The following is an 18,785-nucleotide window of genomic DNA, read 5'->3' as shown; positions in this document are numbered from 1 at the left end:
AAAATTTGGTCTGGAAGGGGAACTGAGCTGGTGACCAGAAATGATGATAAAAGTGAAATGAAATATAAGGTTATATGTGACTGACTGTACTCCCCTTGAGGGGAAGAATGGTTTTGTGGGTAGAACATATATTTAGCTTTTAGCCACAAGACTTTTCCTCTAGTCACAAATATGCTTTAGGTTTCTTTCATGACCTGAGCCCCAGGTACTTGGTTGCCTATTTTCTGAGAGCTGTGAATGTTCAATGCTTCTGAAAATAAGACATCTTAGTTAGATGTCTAAATATGGATGTAGGGTCCTGACTTTACTAAATTTGTAAATGTTACCCTTAATCTCTCAGTCTATTCCCAGTTTACAGATGTAAATATACATTAGAGGTGTTATGAAACTAAACCAATTATAACACACTGTGATTCTTGGTTAGAATGTAAGTGCAAAGAATTCTGGATGTACCACCTAGATTTGCAGAATAGTAACTTTCCCCTGTGAAAAGTTGCAGACAGGACAGAAAGCAATTTGGCAGACTTATGAAATATATTTTTCTATTTTTTTTAATTGTGTATGTTGTTGTACTGGTTTAGATGTAGGGGGAAGGACTTTTTTTCTAGGTTGTGTTACAGACGTCTGTAGCAGTGTCAGTGGGGATCATATGTTCTAATGATTCCTGCTGCAGGAAAATTACCGCTTACTACAGCAAATTTGCTAGGTTCCCTTTTTCTTATTTCATGGATAGCTCCCTTTCCCTAAAATCATGAGTGTGTAATTGAGATTTATTTTTTGATTTTTTCTTCTCCCAGTGTATCCTATATACAGCTTAAAAAAAGGTCTTGTCCAGGATCCCCCTTTTTTATTCTCCTCAAAATATATACCCCAAAATATAAATGTATCATATAGACTTTTCTGATTAAGAAACTCCACTTTCCCTCTATATTTTAAATGTTCTTAAGCTTTTTCTTCCATTGCTCAGAAAGTCTAATGTACTGGCTTAATCTGTCCTGAACAATGAGCTTTCAATCTGTAGGGGTAAAACAATTCTTATTCCAGAGAGGAAATGCTTGAACTTCGCTGTCTGTGCATTCTGACTGGTGCTTGAATAGCCTTATTGTCCTCTCATGCTCTTAAAACAAATTAATTTATCTTTCTAAGAGGAGCGCTTCTTTCCCTCCCTACATCCAGTTCAAACTTGTAGTGAAGGAGAGAACAATACTGCAATCAAAACAGCCTATAATTTCTGAACCTTGATTCTGCTGTGTGTGTCACGCACAAAACTTGGTTTATACCAACTGCTGAATGCTGTAGAGTTACCAGATAGGGTGCTGTCTTAGAGTAGTAAGGCATGGAGTAACTGATTGATTGGATAGTGTGTTATGTTATACTTTTCAGATTAGAATAAGAAGGGTATTACTGACTCCCCAGTTGCTGCAGCTTTCTAAAGATCCTCTTACTAAAATCCATTTCTGCAAATTTTTATGGACATGCTAACTGACTGCACAAGGGCTATTCTGTATGTAAGGGAAGGATGAGGGCCTGAGTGGGTAAATGTTCGAAATGACTTCTTATATCATTTATTTGACTTGTAGATGACTTTCAGTTTTATATTAAAACTGAGGCCTCACCCGGACTGTAGTTTCACTTTGCTAGATGCTGTGCAGATAAACAATAAGAGTTCTTCCTCTGAAGAGCTTGCAATCTTTTTTTTTTTTCTTTTAACGACAAAACAACAGATGGGGAAACAAATAAATGGAAAAGGAGATGAAAATGTTCACACTTACAAGAAAGTTTCATGGTATCTAATGTGAAATGAAGTACCATAAATAAGTCCAAGAGTGTTTTGGTAAGGAACCTTTTGTGATATTGCTCCTAGTGCTGCGAAGTGCCCAACTTTTTCAATATACTGTTTAAGCAAGAGTGTCTTTTGTGAGGTGGTGAAAGCATAAGAACAAAAAAGGGAATCATGTCCCTTTCATATTTATGTATATTTCCTTCTGTCTATGATCTATAGTATTTGTCTGGTCCCCAGTTACAAATTATCAGAACATCACATAATCTTTAATGTATCTATCCTTGCAATGCATCTGTGAGGTTGGGCAATACTATTACCCCATTTTACAGCCGGAGAACTGAGGCAGAACCAGAAGTTAGGTGCATAAATTCCTTTGAGGACCTGAGCCTAAGTTACCTGTCCAAGATTATGTAGGAAATCTGTGCTAGAGTAGGGAATTGAACCCTGCGCCTTTCTGATTCCTTTTGAGTGGCTTCATATTTGAAACTTGTGTTTATTGCCTTTGGTAATATGGACCATATTAATTACAGTGGCCAAATTTATGGGAAGGAGGAGAAGTAATTAATTATGCAAAAGGACTGGGGAGGGGATAAGTTGATCTCCCCCCACTTTGCTTTTCCACCTTAATCCTTCCCCATTCTCCTGCCCCTCACTCCTTTTTTTTCCTTTCCTTTTTCCCCGTTGGCAGTTGTAAGAAATGTGGGTAAAGCACAGTTATCCTCCAGTCAAGACCCCAGGTTATATCCTCTGAAATCCTATTTCTCATACTTCCTCCAGTCACTCAATATCCATTCTCTATTTAGCAACCAGAATTGTGCACAATTCTTCAGGTGTGGTGCTATTTGTTCACTCAGCTCTGCCTTCTTATGGATTGTTATAAGCAACTAATTGAAGCATCATTCAGTTTGCTTAAAAGTAAATTAGTGAAGAAATGACAGCCAACGAGAAACTAAAGGCTATCTTTCTAGTTCTTCTCATGTGACTTAACCCTTTATAGTCACTGTAGCTCAAAACTAAATATTTGCTTTTTTCAGACACAATGTTTTTTGTTTTTTACTTTTATGCATCAGGCTTCTGTTAATTTCAAGTGAAGTTGGACTTTAAGAATACTTCATTGCTATAGAACAGGGGTCGGCAACCTTTCAGAAGCAGTGTGCCGAGTCTTAATTTGTTCACTCTGTTTAAGGTTTCTCATGCCAGTCATACATTTTAACATTTTTAGAAGATCTCTTTCAATAAGTCTATAATATATAACTGAACTATTGTTTTATGTAAAGTAAATAAGTTTTTTCAAATGTTGAAACTTCTTAATTTAAAATTAAATTAAAATGCAGAGCCCCCCAGACCGGTGGCCAGGATCTGGGCATTGGGAGCACCGCTGAAAATCAGCTTGTGTGCCTCCCTCGGCACAGGTGCCATAGGTTGCCTGCCCCTGCTATAGAACACGTTGTGAAGTGTATGCTCAGAAGTGATTATACTCTTCATTCTGTGCCCATAGAACTAATCGGAGAGGATGAGTTAGACATTGTGTAGGTTCCTCAGAGCTTTTGGTCTTCTCTAGAAAAGGTACATCAGGATCAAAGTCCACTGAGTTAGAAGAAAATGTAAGGAAGTGGCTGAAAGTGAAGAAAAATAAATGCAAACGTGTTAGAGGCATAGAATTAAAGTAAAAGGAGGGAGGAAATGGCTAAATCTAAAAGATGAAAAACTTGCATTAGAAAGAGTTTGGCAGGTTTTAAGGGCATATAGTGAAATTCTTAGTTTGAGTATTAATTGCCACAACGGTTTTTGTTAACTTCAGTTTTGTTGTTGATGTACTTGAAATCTAATTTTAAAAAATTAAACAGAACAACTTTAAGGGGTGGTTTTGGTGTGTCAGTCTTTCAGGAAATCATAAACAGCCCCACCCCCAATCAATTAAGCAACTTTAATTGAAATGGAGTCTCAATGCCTCCATACTGTTTTAGGTTCTGCTCTAAAATAAGATTATAAATTTTTGAGGGTAGGGACTCTGTTACTATATGTGTCTAAGCCCTTTGTTCCTACTGTGATGCAATTATTACTTAACATTTATGATATAAACATATGAATTTATTATGTTATGCATTTTCATTTTCTTGCTCAATTTTGTTTTTAAAAATGGAAGCAAGCTCATGTTCAGGATCTCTAACAAGACCACAGATACTACTATTAAACATTTTGTATAGTGTTTTTTTTATCTAAAGGTCATTTCAAAGGCAAGTATTACTGTCCCCAGTTTATAGATTGGGAAACTGAGGCACAGAGAGGTGAAATTTAATCAACAGATCAGTGGAAAAACCAGTCAAATGTTTAAGAATTAGAATTTTATGAAAGCATTGTCTTAGTATTAGAAATGCCTGTTTTTATATCTATAAGGATCTAGATCTGTAGTTGCACTGTAGAAACCGAGGTTAGCAAAAACTGAAGTATGATTTAATCCAGTGAATCATGTTTTAAAACAGAGATTTCTCTTAGACGGCTTTACCTCCCATTCAGTTGCATAGAACATTTACCCACCCACTTGTGATCAAATAACATCCCTCTAGAAACTAGAGGAATTGCTTACAATAGAAAAGTAATATTAAGAAAATATTTAATGTATTTTTAGCCTCTCTCAGTGCAGTCAAGAAAAGCTTAACAACTGATTTAATAATTTTGCATCTTCTGATTAATGAAGAATGAAACCTTAATTTTTTCCCCTTTTTTTTCTGCCTAGGATTTTAAGACTGGGTTCGGTATCACTATAATCCCTATGAATGTAGCGAATGTAAAACAAGTGGACAGAACAGCAAAACAGTCTTTTGAAATAATCACTCCTTATAAAAGCTTTAGGTAAGAGCTGTTCACATTTTTATGTATAAAAATTTTCAGCGCTGGTAGTAAATTCTAGAAATGTTTGCTTTGACATTAAAATTAACCTTACTCACTTTTGATGAAAATTGCAGTAATTTAAATATGATTATTCAGTGTTTTTATATAGTTGTAAGATATTATTTCTTTGGCTGTCTTGTTAATCTATTACTTCCCTTTCCAGGCCTTACAAATTCTTATTTTTATAATATAAGGATGAATTGAGTTTCAATGTGTGGTTTCATTCTAAGCAAGGGTAAAGGAAAAGGAGAGGTCACTGTAAAGTCTTTTTTTTTTAAAAATAAATAAATAAATAAAAATGTCAGGTAAAAGAGGTACCAAAAATAGTACTTTGTCATGTAATTAGTTTTCAATTATTCTGAAAAAGGATCTATGCCACCACTTTTAAGAACCTCCCATTGAAGCTAGTTGCAAGTTCATTATGTTCCATGGTGAACGATTGTAAACAAAAGCATGAATACTAATAAAGATGTACATTTTATGGAATGTCATAGTAAACTATTGTACTTTAAATGAAACTGCAGTAATATAGAAAAAATGATTGTTCCTTTTCCTATTCCTTTCCTTGGATTTCTGGATCTGAACCTTGGGACAGGAAACTGAAATGCAATCATAATTTTCAATTTCATTGGTGACCTGTCTGAGTCTCATTTCTAGCAGCACAGAACTGCAGGTAGATGGGTCGTGATCAATGACTTGAGTCTGTGGCTAACTGGGTCAGATAGTGAGAATTTTACTTACACTAAACCAACAACATTACATGGTCTGTGTAAAGGAATATCCCATTTAGAGCTATTACCTATGGGATAATCCATCTCTGCTGCTTAGTAAGTACTAATAGCTCCTTTGGCTATGTCTTCCTTAGTCATTTGTGATACTGTGGCTTAAACTCAAATTTTAAATCTGGATTATATTGAGTAAAAAGATTGAAAGCAACTCTGGAACGAAAGTTGAGTGTGCCAAAAACTACTACTGCATTTAATTAATTTAGCTTATAAAGAACTTATATGTTGGAATGTTAAGGGAGTTTTCATTGAGCAACAAAATGAAAGAATATATCTTGTCTTGATATTTAAATCTCTAGGGAAGTCAGATTTTTAACGACAATTTCATTTGTAGATTAAATGCATAAGACCTTGTTTAATTGGGATTTAAAATAAAGATCAATAATGCAGAAAAGTCAATTGTTTCAGCTTTACAGCAGAGTCGGAAGGAGAGAAACAAGAGTGGATTGAATCATTACAGCAATCGATAGCAGAAACTCTCTCTGATTATGAAGTAGCTGAGAAGATATGGTTCAATGAGTCAAACAGGAGCTGTGCTGATTGTAAAGCTCCAGATCCCGATTGGGCATCCATCAATCTCTGTGTTGTCATTTGTAAGAAATGTGCAGGTAAAGTAATTAAAAATAGGCCATGGTGGTTCTCCAGGATGTCATTTGCATATCTGTGCATGTCCTTGCATTGTTTTTATTTTGCTTATAGTGCCATTTATAACATGTCCTTGCCAAAGTTTTGAAGAACAGAAATTAATGGAAGTTTTGTGATATTTTTAAATTGAAGTATAGATATATTTCATTATTCTAAACCACTTCCATGTATGAATGTGTCCAATCCTCTAAGTTGTTCAGTATCGTTGAAATGAGTAATTCAGTAGAAGTTAAGGCTCCGTAGTGTCTCTGTAGAGACGCTGGGTACCTTGTAGCCATATGAATAAGGACATAGGAGCTGCCATACTGGGTCTGACCATGGTCCATTCTGTCTACTATCCTGTCTACAGTGGTCTGTACTAGAGCTACAGGGGAGTGTACAGAACAGGGCAATTTTGGAGTGATCCACCCTCTTTCACTCGCGGTTTCTGGTAGCCAGAGGTATAGGATCTCCCTGAGCATAATGTTGTATCCCTGACCATTTTGCCTAATAGCCATTGATGCACCTATCTCTGTTGAACCAGTTATACTTTTGGCCATTACAATATCCCATGGCAGTGAATTCCACAGGCTAGTTGTGCATTGTGTGAAAATGTACTTCCTCTTGTTTGTATTAAACCTGCTTCCTATTAATTTCATTAGTGACCCCCTAGTTTTTGTATTGTGTGAAAGGGTAAATAACATTTCTGTTCATTTCCCCCCAGACTATTTATGACTTTACTGAACTCTATTATATCTCCCTTAATAGACTCTTTTCCAAGATGAACAGCCCTAATCATTTTAGTCTCTCGTACGAAAGTGAGATGCAGCAACCAGACACAGTATTCATGGTGTGAATGCATGAGGATTTATGTTTTCTGTCTTATTTTCTATCCCTTTCCTAATAGTTCCTAACATATTGTTCACCTTTTTGACTGCTGCTGCTCATTGAGTAGAACTGTTCAGAAAGCGATCCACAGTGACCTGAATATCTTTCTTGCGTGGAAACAGCTAATTTAGAACCCATCATTGTATATGTGCAGTTAGCATTATTTTTTCCTTTGACCTTGTCAAAGGATTTCTGAAAATCGGCATATATTATATCGACTAGACCATCTTTATCCACTTGCTTGTTGACTCCCTCAAATAATTCTAAATTCCAAGGAATTGCTTATTCCAGTTGTCTGGTACAGAGGTTTATGTCAGTATTAGGTTACCTACTACAATTAATAGTTCTGCAATTCCTTATTTGAGTTCTTTTCGAACTCTTGGATGACTACCATCTAGTCCTGGTGACTTATTACAGTTTACCTTATCAGTTTGTTCTAAAACCTCTTTTACTGATACATCAAATTGGGACAGAACTTCAGAGTTGTCAGCCAAAAAGAAGAGCTCTGATGCGTGTATCTCTACATCCTCTGCAGTGAAGACCAATGCAAAGAATTCATTTAGTTTCTGTACAGTGGCCTTCTCTTGAGTGCTCCTTTTAAAAAAAACCTGACGAATAGACATTGCAAAGTAAACATTTCAGAAATTATCCTGCAGAACTTCAGTACATATTTTATGGTTACCAAGGAAACATTTTTGAGATGTTAGTAGAAACCTATTTTAAAATGGGAGGTAAAAAAAAGGATTTTTACATTTCAGTAAGTGTGTGTGGCGGGGGGAGAGAAAAAGGAGGGATAAACATTCCAAGTAGTTTAACAAAAAAATCTTTAAATGTCCCCTGTATCAGAAAAAAAAATCAGTGATATAGTAAATATTTAAAGAATTGCGTAAAGGTAAACAGTACAGGTTGAACCTCCTCTAGTTCGGCACCCTCAGGACCTGACTGGTATCGAAACAGGTAATTTGCTGAACCATGGGAGGTCAATGCAGAGTACCAGCGGGTCTCCATAGGCACAGGAAGTAGGGATGTGGGGGGTAGTGGTCCAGCATGGTCTCTCCCGCCCCCGTGAATCAGCTGTTCGTGGTGCTCCAGAACAACTGGGGTGGGGGGGAGGAGGAGTTGGTAAGCGCAGGGCCGCTGGCATGAGAGGCACAGGGTGAGGGGGGCCTAAAGGGGAGTTTGACGGCAGTGGATGCTATGCACCCACTAATTTTTCCCAGTTAATTTTTCCCAGCCCTGGAGCACCCACGGAGACAGTGCCTATGCTGGACCATGTATATTACCAGACCGGGGAGTGCTAGATTAGAGACGTTCAACGTGTATTTACATAACATGGAAATTACATCATTTCTATTCCAAAGAATTTACAATCTCTTCATAATTTAGGGTGGTGCTTTTAGTATATTGTGAGTTGCACAATATTGTAATTATCTAAAAGTTTCAAACTTCTTGCATATGACCAGTCTGTGTTGAAAACAATCAACATAATAACGACTGTCTTTATTAAAGGCATATTTTTGTTATTTTTTTTAACACAAAGGCTCAGTTGAAATTAAATAATATTTTTAATTAATTTATTTTTATTAAGGGCAGCACAGATCTTTAGGGCCCAGAGATTCAAAGGTCCGGAGCCTAAAAATGGATGCCAGCATTTGGAGTAATGAGCTGATTGAGGTAGGTTATGTGATAACTTAACTTCTTGAGATACTGTGAAAAATATGTTAGATCTATGTGATTTTTGGTATAAAAGTTGCTTTCTTGTTTGTGTTAAAAGGCTCAGCTCATTAAAATAAATGTATAAGCCTTATTCTTGGATAATGTATTTACTCTTTAACAGAATTACCAACGCAAGTATTCACGCCCCTCCCCCCCAATTCATGAGATTGGTTGAACAGTCATTTAATTTTAAGAAATAATTATTATTACTTTTAGGGCTGTCAGTTAATCACAGTTAACTCAATAATTTTTAAAAAATTAATCATGATTTTAATCAGTTTTAATCACGTTAAACAATAGAATACAAATTGAAATGTATTAACTATTTTTGGATGTTTTTCTACATTTTCAAATATATTGATTTAAATTACAACACAGAATACAAAGTGTACAGTGCTCACTTTACATTATTATTTTTATTACAATATTTGCACTGTAAAAATGATAAACAAAAGAAACAGTATTTTTCAGTTCACCTCATACAAGTACCATAATGCAATCTCTTTATTGTGAAAGTGCAACTTACAAATGTATATTTCTTTTGTTACATACATGCTCTCAAAAACAAAAGAATGTAAAATTTACAGCCTACAATCCGCTCAGTCCTACTTCTTATTCAGCCAATCGCTAAGACAAACAAGTTGGTTTACGTTTACGGGAGATAATGTTGACGGCTTTTTATTTACAATGTCACATGAAAGCTAGAACAGGTGTTCACATGGCTCTTTTGTAGCTGGCGTTGCAAGGTATTTACATGCCAGATATGCTAAACATTCATATGCCCCTTCATGCTTCAGCTGTTATTCCAGTGGACGTGCTTCCATGCTGATGACACTCGTTAAAAAAGACAATGCGTTAATCAAATTTTGACTGAACTCCTTTGGGGAGAATAGTATGTCTCTGCTCTGTATTACCTGCATTCTGCCATGTATTTCATATTATAGCAGTCTCGGATGATGACCCAGCACAGGTTGTTCATTTTAAGAACACTTTCACAGCAGATTTGACAAAACGCAAAGAAGGTACCAATGTGAGATTTCTAAAGATAGCTACAGCACTCAATCCCAGGTTTAAGGATCTGAAGTGCCCTCCAAAATCTGAGAGACGAGGTGTGGAGCCTGCCCTCTGAAGTCTTAAAAGAGCAACACTCTGATGCAGAAACTACAGAATCTGAACAATAGAAAAAAAAAGAAAATCAACCTTTTGCTGGTGGCATCTGACTCAGATGATGAAAATGAACATGCGTCGGTCTTCACTGCTTTGGATCGTTATCAAGCAGAACCCATTATCCGCATGGACCCATGTCCTCTGGAATGGTGGTTGAAGATGAAGGGACATGTAACTCTTTAGTGCATCTGACACATAAATATCTTGCAACGCTGGCTACAACAGTGCCATGCGAACGTCGGTTCTCACTTTCAAGTGACGTAAACAAGAAGTGGGCAGCATTATCTCCTGCAAATGTAAACAAACTTGTTTGTCTGAGTAACTGGCTGAACAAGAAGTAGGACTGAGTAGACTTGTATGCTCTAAAGTTTTTTACATTTTTATTTTTGAATGCAGTTATTTTTTTTGTAGATAATTCTACATTTGTAAGTTCAACTTTTATGATAAAGAGATTGCATTACAATACTTGTATGAGGTGAATGCAAAAATACTATTTCTTTTGCTTTTTACAGCATAAATATTTGTAATAAAAAATAAATATAAAGTGAGCACTGTACACTTTGTGTTCTGTATTGTAATTGAAATCAATATATTTGAAAATGTAGAAAACATCCAAAAATATTTAAATAGATGGTATTCTATTAACAGTGTAATTAATCGTGATTAATTTTTTTAATCACTTGACAGCCCTAATTACTTTTTATTTCCTTTGTTTTTTCCAGCTTCTCTCCAAAACCATGTTGGTTGAAATATTTCCCCCTCTCCCCTCAATACATTTTTTAACAGAAAGTTGCATGACTCCAGGAGCTGGGGTTTAAGAAATACAGTAAATATTATCCTGAGATTAGCAATACAATCATAAATTGGCAATACTGCTTTAAATACTTCTTAATGTTGCATAAATGTTTTTGATAATTTATCTATAAACTATATATGCAAAGCCAGACTGTAGCTGATCTCTACAGTGGTGTGCAAGGCAGTGTGGGCACTAATACTCTTCCTCTTCCACTACACACACACTTGTGTATCCCCATACTGAGAATCAGTACAACTGTAGTCCACCCTCCAGAATGCAATCCATTATCCAGCAGTGACAGCTCCCTGCTAACATTAACTGAATGCAATCCACCCAGTGAGGGAGCATTGCTTTGCCATGACTTCATTGGAAATGTGCTAGACTGGACTCCTCCCTATTACACACTTGTAGGTAAAATTCAGTTCAGTTCAAGAAAAGGAGTGAGTGAAATTTTAAAGCTTCCAAGTTATATTTATTCTCTCTAGAATAATCTTCCTGAGAATCTCCTGCAGTAGTGGTGCTTAAAATATTATTTTGTTTTGAGAGACATCCAGCAATGTTTCCCCCTTTTACTGCCAGAGAATATTTCTCCAACAATAAAGCCTTTTGAAAATGGAAGACACTTTTTTTAAGAGTAACTGTGTCTGTTCTCTACAGTGAAATCCCTCTTCATCACCTCACATCTCCCTTTTGCTGTGGGAAATTAGTTGGTTTCTTTGACAGGTAAAAGTTGGAGTTTACTTCCAAGTTTGTAAGGAGCATTAGGCTGGTACACTGTGCTTCTGTACATATTTGCCTATCCTTTGTTGCTAACCTTTCTACAGATCTTGCCCAGTTCCTTTCGAAATACTGTATCTGAGTGACATTGTTAAGCCTCCATTGTTACTGGTGATTAATCATGGACATAGAGCTCTGGACTTTTTCATTATTCATCCACCATTTAACAGGATAGCATAAGCAATGATTCTGTTGAGGCTTCCATTGTTTTTCCCCAGAGTCAACTCCATTTTCTCTAATCATCTTTCACTTTTTAGCAGATTAAAAGATTTTGTAGTTTACCTCCATATCTTTTGCATTGAATTGCCTTTTCTTTTTCTTTGGCAGCTTTTTATTGTCATTGGAAATAAAAGGGCAAACAGTTTTTGGGCAGGAAAACTTCAACCAGAAGAGGAATTGCATATGGACTCTCCTCTAGAAAAAAGGATAACATTTATTACACAAAAATACAAAGAAGGAAGATTCAGGAAAACTCTTATGGGCTACAAAACCAAAGAAGAATTAAATAAGGTAATATTGTGGTAAACTAAGTCTCGCCCTCATTATTTGTGACTGTGTATGTGTAGTTAGAGATCCTTCCTAATCACTCTACCTGGTAGGAGACAATGTCCTGGCTAACATACTGCTGCCAATAGTGTTATTGTCCAAGGCTACATGAGAGCTATTAGAGTCAATAATGACAGATACTTTTTTATCTGTAGAGTCTACTGCATTATCAGTATGTAGCTCTTTGCTTACTCAAGTAGTAAAATGCCTTCATCGTAAAAAGTCCCCAAATTCTAATTCCATAGCATTTAGACATTATTTGGGGGTAGAAATGATTGAATGATCTATTGTGATCTCTGGTTGATCTTCTGAAGGATGCGGAGTTAACTGGTAGGATTTAGTGTATGCTGCCTCTACACACAAGTATCTTGAGACACCTTTAGTAAAAACTGCTCAATATATTGTGTTAAATTAAACCTGTTCACCTTGCATTTTAGGTGCAGGTCATGTTTTTAGATACTATTGTTTGGATTATGCTCTTGCATGCAACAAATCATATAGCATACAGTACAATTACTCTTAAATGACCTCGATATATTTCATACTTTTTGATCTTCTGAAATATTTTCAATATGTATAATGTCTGTTGATAGTTCTTAAAACTATACCCCATGTTATTGTTGTTGCTGCTTTTTCAATCTATTTTTTTGTATTTGTAAAAGATGATGATATCTCCTGTTAATATGCCTACTCACAACCTTACATTAAATCATGGATTTCTAATTTTCAGGTGCATACTTGGTAGATTGAAATTCCCACTTCAGTGGTTTGTTTCTTCTACTACAGCTGATGTAGTATATAATACATCTGACATGTAACATAATTCTACTACATTAAATCATGGAGTGTTATCAAGTATGAAAATAGCTCATGCGCACTCTCTTATATGGTAGATTTGTACCCCATTAGAAGGGAAGCAAGCTGGAACAAATGAAATGAGAAACCTAGAGCTCTCAGTATTCCTTTTTACACAAATAGATTGTTATCAATTAGATGGCAAATTTAAGATTAACTTAATTTTTGTATAGCTTCCTTGATATCCAATATTCTGTCTCATAAAGGAGACCTGTGCTTTCCATTGATGATTTGAGTGCATAGTCACATGTACTGAAGTCCTTGGATAGGGAAGAAGTGCTGTGGTCAGGGTTAAAATACACAGAGATTGGACAGATTGCATATTTGATTACTTCTTAGTCAGAACTGGAAAATGAGTGTACATACACACTATTCTATGAAGTGGGGGAGCGGGAGGGGTGGGTTGAGTTTAGCAAATAAGAGTTAGCAAAAAGTAATTTTGCTCCCAATTGGAAAGAGAAGAGCCCACTTATTGAAAGGAGAACTTGTCACTGTATTGAAGAAATAGCTATATTTGATAGTCCTGTAGCCGTGAGAATTTGCAACAAATGCATATTTATTTATTTCAAAGACAGTCAAAGGTATCCAGCCCACCCACAGTGTAACCTTACTGTTTGCCATGGGCTTGACTAGATTCTATCACAAACCCTCTGACTTGACCACAACAAAAACTGATTCGTTATGCTTCATGTGGAGACGAGTGAATTTCACCGAAAGCTGCTTAGGAAAATAGAGCCTTCTATTTTCATTGTGTAACTTGTCTGTAATAACCATGTAATAAATCAGTGACCATATGGTAACTGTGAACAATAGAGAAAAGTTGTAATTGGTTGTTTCTGTTTTTTAAACTTGATTTTTCTAACTACTAAAGCCTGTAATTGGTGTATGTTAATCACTTAACTACTGGATAACTTCAGATGCAATTATCAAGTGCTCTGCAGGGACATGACATTATTTTGTAGTTACTTAGCTATTGCCAAGTAATTATAGAATCATAGAAGTGTAGGACTAGAAGGAACCTCAATAGGTCATCTAGGCCACTATTGGGTTATACATGCCTTGTAAAATAGAGTTGTAGTATAATCTCTTTTAAATCGACCCCAATCTTTTAGTCAGAAAAATATAAAATATATATGGAGAGAGTAATTTTATTTATAGTTTAGTCATTTTGTGAGGGAGGGATTTGGTTAAATGTCAGTTAAAAGTTCACTGTATCAGTATTCAGAAAAAGAAATCAGCTAGATAATACTTAGTTCTGCCTCAGTACTGGAGACTGGACTAGATGACCTTTTGCGGTCACTTCCAGTCCCTCGGTTCTACGGGTCATTTTCACTCTTTTATAGTAACATAAAGTCCTTTCATGTATACTAGATAAACACATGTTGACATAGGTAACTGGCATGATAGAATTGCTCAATGCAACAGGAGTATATTGTCTTTCATTTCAGAGAAACCTGTTTATTAAATAGTTCAAATAAATTTGTATTAAATACACTCTAAATCATGGAACTTAAACTGGTGCAGATTGCAGAAATCGTGTACCACAATTTATCTTGATTTAAAGATGTGTACCAATATTTTCAAGAGAGATTTGATTTGACTAATGATTGATAAAGGGCCCTCCTTTTCAGGAAGTGCTAAGTACCCGCCCTCTGAAAATCCGCCCTCTTTTAAGTTATCTCAAATTGGGTGCCCTAAAATTGAGGCGCTTCAGAATCATTAATCACTTTACCCATCAAAGACGATTTTCAAAATACAATCTGTTAATTTCACTTAACTTTTTAATAGCATAGAGTTTTGGGACCAAATTTTGTCCTTTCAGTCAACTCCAAATACCAGGGACTTGACAACAAGAGCTTTCTCTAGAAGTTAGATGTGAGAGAGAGAAATTGTCTTAAGGCTATGGAGGGAGAGGGTTAGTGCAGTATGCTACCTCTACAAGTATATCTGTTGACTAAAGCCAGCCATCCCTTTGTAATAATTTCACATAGCCTTTTCTCTGCAGAACATGGAGGATTCAGACCCCCATTTCAGGGACGTTAGAGGGATCTCTACCTATTACTCCCTCTTCCCTCCTACTACTTTCCACTGTAGCAGATCTGTGAATGAGGGTGTGGGGGCTTGGTTCAGGGACAATGGAATTTGCACCTAAATAAAAAAATACTTATTCCTATTTGTTTTCTGTTTTAAACTGACTTGTCATTTTCCCCCTACATGACCAGGCCCTGTGTGCTACAGTAGTTAAACAAGATGTGTTGGAAACAATGACATTGCTATTTAGTGGAGCTGATGTTATGTGTGCCACTGGAGATCCTGTTTACAGTACTCCTTACTTATTAGCCAAGAAAGCAGGACAAAGGCTGCAAATGGAATTCCTCTACCACAATAAATTCTCAGGTATAGAGTTTTATTATTTCCTTTTCATGTTTTTAATGTTTTAAACTCTCTTTATGTAACGAGCTAACGGAGGAAAAATCTAGAACATCAGTACTGGGTTGAAAAAGTATAAGTCTTTGACAAATGTGCTTGGCATGGTGTAGGAATGTGGAGTGGTGGAATTAGTTAAATTTCATTTTTGGTAAAATACAATTGTGTTTTGATGCCACTTCCTTTGCTAAAACATGATGCTTAAGGTCTCCCCTAATTGAGAAAAAGTCACATGTAACTTGCATGCTTTTTGGTGGAAATCAAGAGCCTTCGTATAAATCACAGAGAGAACCTGGAGAGACCATATGATGATGTTGATGATTGTTGTGGAACTTTTACTTAAGTATCCATTTAATTTGTTCAAAGCACATTTCTGAGGCTGTTGGTGCTTACTACAAGCCTTTGAATCATTAACAGTATCTGCCACACACAGACTTATCCATCTTTCGCAAAATCATCTTCCAAAGTATAGCTCATCCTTTTAATCAAGTCAGCATAAAATAACAGCATTACTCCCACCAAACCAATCCTAGTTACCTCCTCTCATGCCTTCTGTTGTAGTTCAGAGAAAAGAGAGAAACCTTAGAGCATGCCTTGAAAGTCAACCACTCTGGACTGATCAAGGAGAGAGGAGAATTCAAGGATTCTGGGAAACACTGCCATTAACACCTTCTTAGATCAGGTCAATATTGCTCATACAGCTCTGAGATGCGGTCTCAGGAATGAGTTCCCAAATTATTTAGGGTTTTGTATTCCTTATATTCTACCCAGACACTAATCAGAAACCAGTGCAGACTCTAGTGCCTTCTGTAATGCACACTCACACTTAAGAAGCAGCCATATTCCATTCGAAGCAAGTGGTGCAATGATCTTAAGGCTTCAGATAGTCAAGATAGGAGTCTTTCAATCTGCCCTATGTCTCCCTTCCCCGCAGTGCTGAAACCAGGATCCCTATGTAGTGTGCTTGGCACAGGGCCCTTCTTTCCTCAGAGTAAGGGGAAAACTGGAAAGCTGACGGTGACTGTCACAATCTCGTTTTGCTCTTTGCTCTGAGCTTGCAGCAAAGCCATGATTGAGACTTCAGGGAACAAATTCTTTGTTTAAGTATATTAAGTTTAGTAAAGCAACTATTTTACTTTTTTATATATACATATAAAAGCATATAGTACTTTACATTTATCCTTGCTGGATTACAGTAACATCGTAACTAATGTAAGTATTTTAATTCACACTTCATTATTTTACTTAATATATGCAAGAAATAACTCAGAACAATATATAAAATAATAGGAATATAATTTAAATCATGCATAGCATGCGTACACTATCTGTTATGTATTCAAGAAATGAGATGCAGGAGGTCAAATGGCTGTAAATGTTAATAACAGAAATTCTATGTTTTGTTTATTGGCTTTGTTCTCTTCATAGATTTCCCAAACTATGATACTGATTTTGAAAGTGGCTTCTCTCAAGATGCTTCACATTCTACTTTTCTTTGCGAATTTTTATACAAAGTTTCTTATAATGCTGCTAAGCTATTTACAGACAGGAAATTGAAAGAAGGTAAATATCTTTTACTTTCGGTACTTGATTGATTCTGTACAATGGATGAGTTTAGTGTCTTAAGTTCTAACAATAGATTTTTAAAAGTTCTGTAAGGACAAACTGCATCTTTAAAATGACACCAGTGTTTAAAGAGGCAAAAGAAGTTAGTATTCACTCAAAGAAAATTACTGTAATCGCTAGGGTAACCAGACAGCAAGTGTGAAAAATTGGGACGAGTGGGGGGGTTATAGGAGACTATACAAGAAAAAGACCCAAAAATCAGGATTGTCCCAATAAAATCAGGACATCTGGTCACTCTAGTAACCACACATCTTTCTGGTCAAAAGTTGCTGGAGAAGAAAAGGAAAAAGACAAATAAATATCTGAAAAGTAAAAAGGTGGGAAGAACATTTAGGTCACCAGAAGGAAAGACTGGTGTCCCAACCCCCAACAACTGCATCTTTAATGGACTTCATACAAAGGTTTTGCTAGAAGTTAGTCTTTTAGCTCCATAAAAGGGGAGGGGGGGAGGAGAGGGGAGAGGGAGGACAGAAATATGACTGTTCTTTACCAGTGTAATTGATCTTGCATTTCAACAATCACTGAGAAATCCTAAATTTCAGGTTTCTAGTTTTCTGAGTAAAATCACCAGTACATCATGAGCTAAGAAAAGGAATAAAAAACAGCTTAGGTCAAAGCCTCAGCATTCAGATTGCATCCAAATATGCCTAGTGTTCCACTGTTTCAAATCCAATAAGATTCAGCCTATTACAGGCAGTTCAGGAATATTGCTTGAGTTGCTGCAATTTTCCCTCTTAACCTCTAGAAAGTCAGTGTGCTACATACAGACTTAGTGGCTGTCACAGTACCAGGGCATCCCTATGTTCTTTGAGCACTGAGAGCACTGTGCAGTTTTAGCACAGTGGAGCCATCCCCTCTCCAAGTTTGGCAGCAACAGCATCCTTATCCCAGCCCTCCACAGAACAGTGAGGGGGGAGTAAATGGAGGCAGTAGCCCAAGGGAAATCTGCTACCTAGCTGGATAGAATTGAGAGTTGGTGACTGGGAGCTGTCGGAGCCTTCCAGAAATTGGAGTCTGAGGGAGCTGGGGAAACATCTGAACAGTGGGATGGAGGGGAGTCATGGACCCAGGGGCTACATTTTTTGGTATGTGTTCATTTTATTCAGAGAGAAGATGGGTGAGGTAATATCTTTTTTTTTTTTTTTTTTTGGACCAACTTCCGTTGGTGAGAGAGACAAGCTTTTGAGCTTACACAGATCTCCTCTTTGGGTCTGGGAGACTTAGAGTGTCCCAGCTGCATTCAAGAGGGAAAAGATTGTTTAACGTAAGTAGTTAACACATGTTTAAGTGACCATTCAAGGTGAAGAGGTCCATTGATATCCTTCCAGTGAGAGGGGAGGAAAGGGGCAGGAAGCATCTGGGGGAGTTGTTAGTGGGTTATAGATTGTTGTAATGAGCCATAAATCTAATGTCTGTGTTTAGTCTGATTTTTGGTGTCTAGCAGAGTAATGAATTTAAGCTGCTAGGCTGGGCTTTTGAACGGTAGAACCCATGGATTTTGAAAGGTGTGTTGGGGGATGGGGGCTGATCATTGTAGCAGTGAAGCTATGGCTGCAAGTTTTGCATCTGATGTCCTGGCAGTGTCTGCTGCTGCATTGAGTTGATGTGTCCTAGTCTCTGGGGAGCTTGCTTCTAATGATAAGCTTGAAGAGGTTGAGGGGTTTGGGTTGTTTGAAAACTAGAAGAGGGGGTTCAGAAAGATTTCTTTCAGGTTGGATCTCCATTGAGTACGAGTTGTACTTGTTTGATGATACCCATATAGGCTGCAGCGTGGGGTGCTATGTGACAGCTAAGGATGTGCATTTTATTTCTGCTGATTTTCTCAAGTTATTTGGGTAATCCATTCCAGGATACTATCTACTTCTCTGGTGGAAGGAGTGACAAAGAGTCTATAAGGTGCCAC

At 36.8% G+C, this 18,785-nt stretch overlaps 1 protein-coding gene across 2 annotated transcripts in view; it reads left to right on the top strand.

The window, feature by feature from the left end:
- Window positions 1-18,785, top strand: part of ARAP2 (ArfGAP with RhoGAP domain, ankyrin repeat and PH domain 2) — a 210,458-nt gene that overhangs the window by 96,733 nt on the left and 94,940 nt on the right. For both annotated transcript variants that reach the window (XM_030564509.1, XM_030564510.1), the window contains 6 exons: window positions 4,521-4,636; window positions 5,869-6,068; window positions 8,561-8,646; window positions 11,756-11,938; window positions 15,052-15,226; window positions 16,685-16,819. In XM_030564509.1, the coding sequence (XP_030420369.1) occupies window positions 4,521-4,636; window positions 5,869-6,068; window positions 8,561-8,646; window positions 11,756-11,938; window positions 15,052-15,226; window positions 16,685-16,819 (895 nt within the window). The remainder of the gene's footprint in view (window positions 1-4,520; window positions 4,637-5,868; window positions 6,069-8,560; window positions 8,647-11,755; window positions 11,939-15,051; window positions 15,227-16,684; window positions 16,820-18,785) is intronic.

Source organism: Gopherus evgoodei, chromosome 5, assembly GCF_007399415.2.
Source record: "Gopherus evgoodei ecotype Sinaloan lineage chromosome 5, rGopEvg1_v1.p, whole genome shotgun sequence".
Classification (NCBI taxonomy): Eukaryota; Metazoa; Chordata; order Testudines; family Testudinidae; genus Gopherus; species Gopherus evgoodei.
Note: the sequence above shows the minus strand (reverse complement) of the source record. Positions and strands in the feature narration are given on the sequence as shown.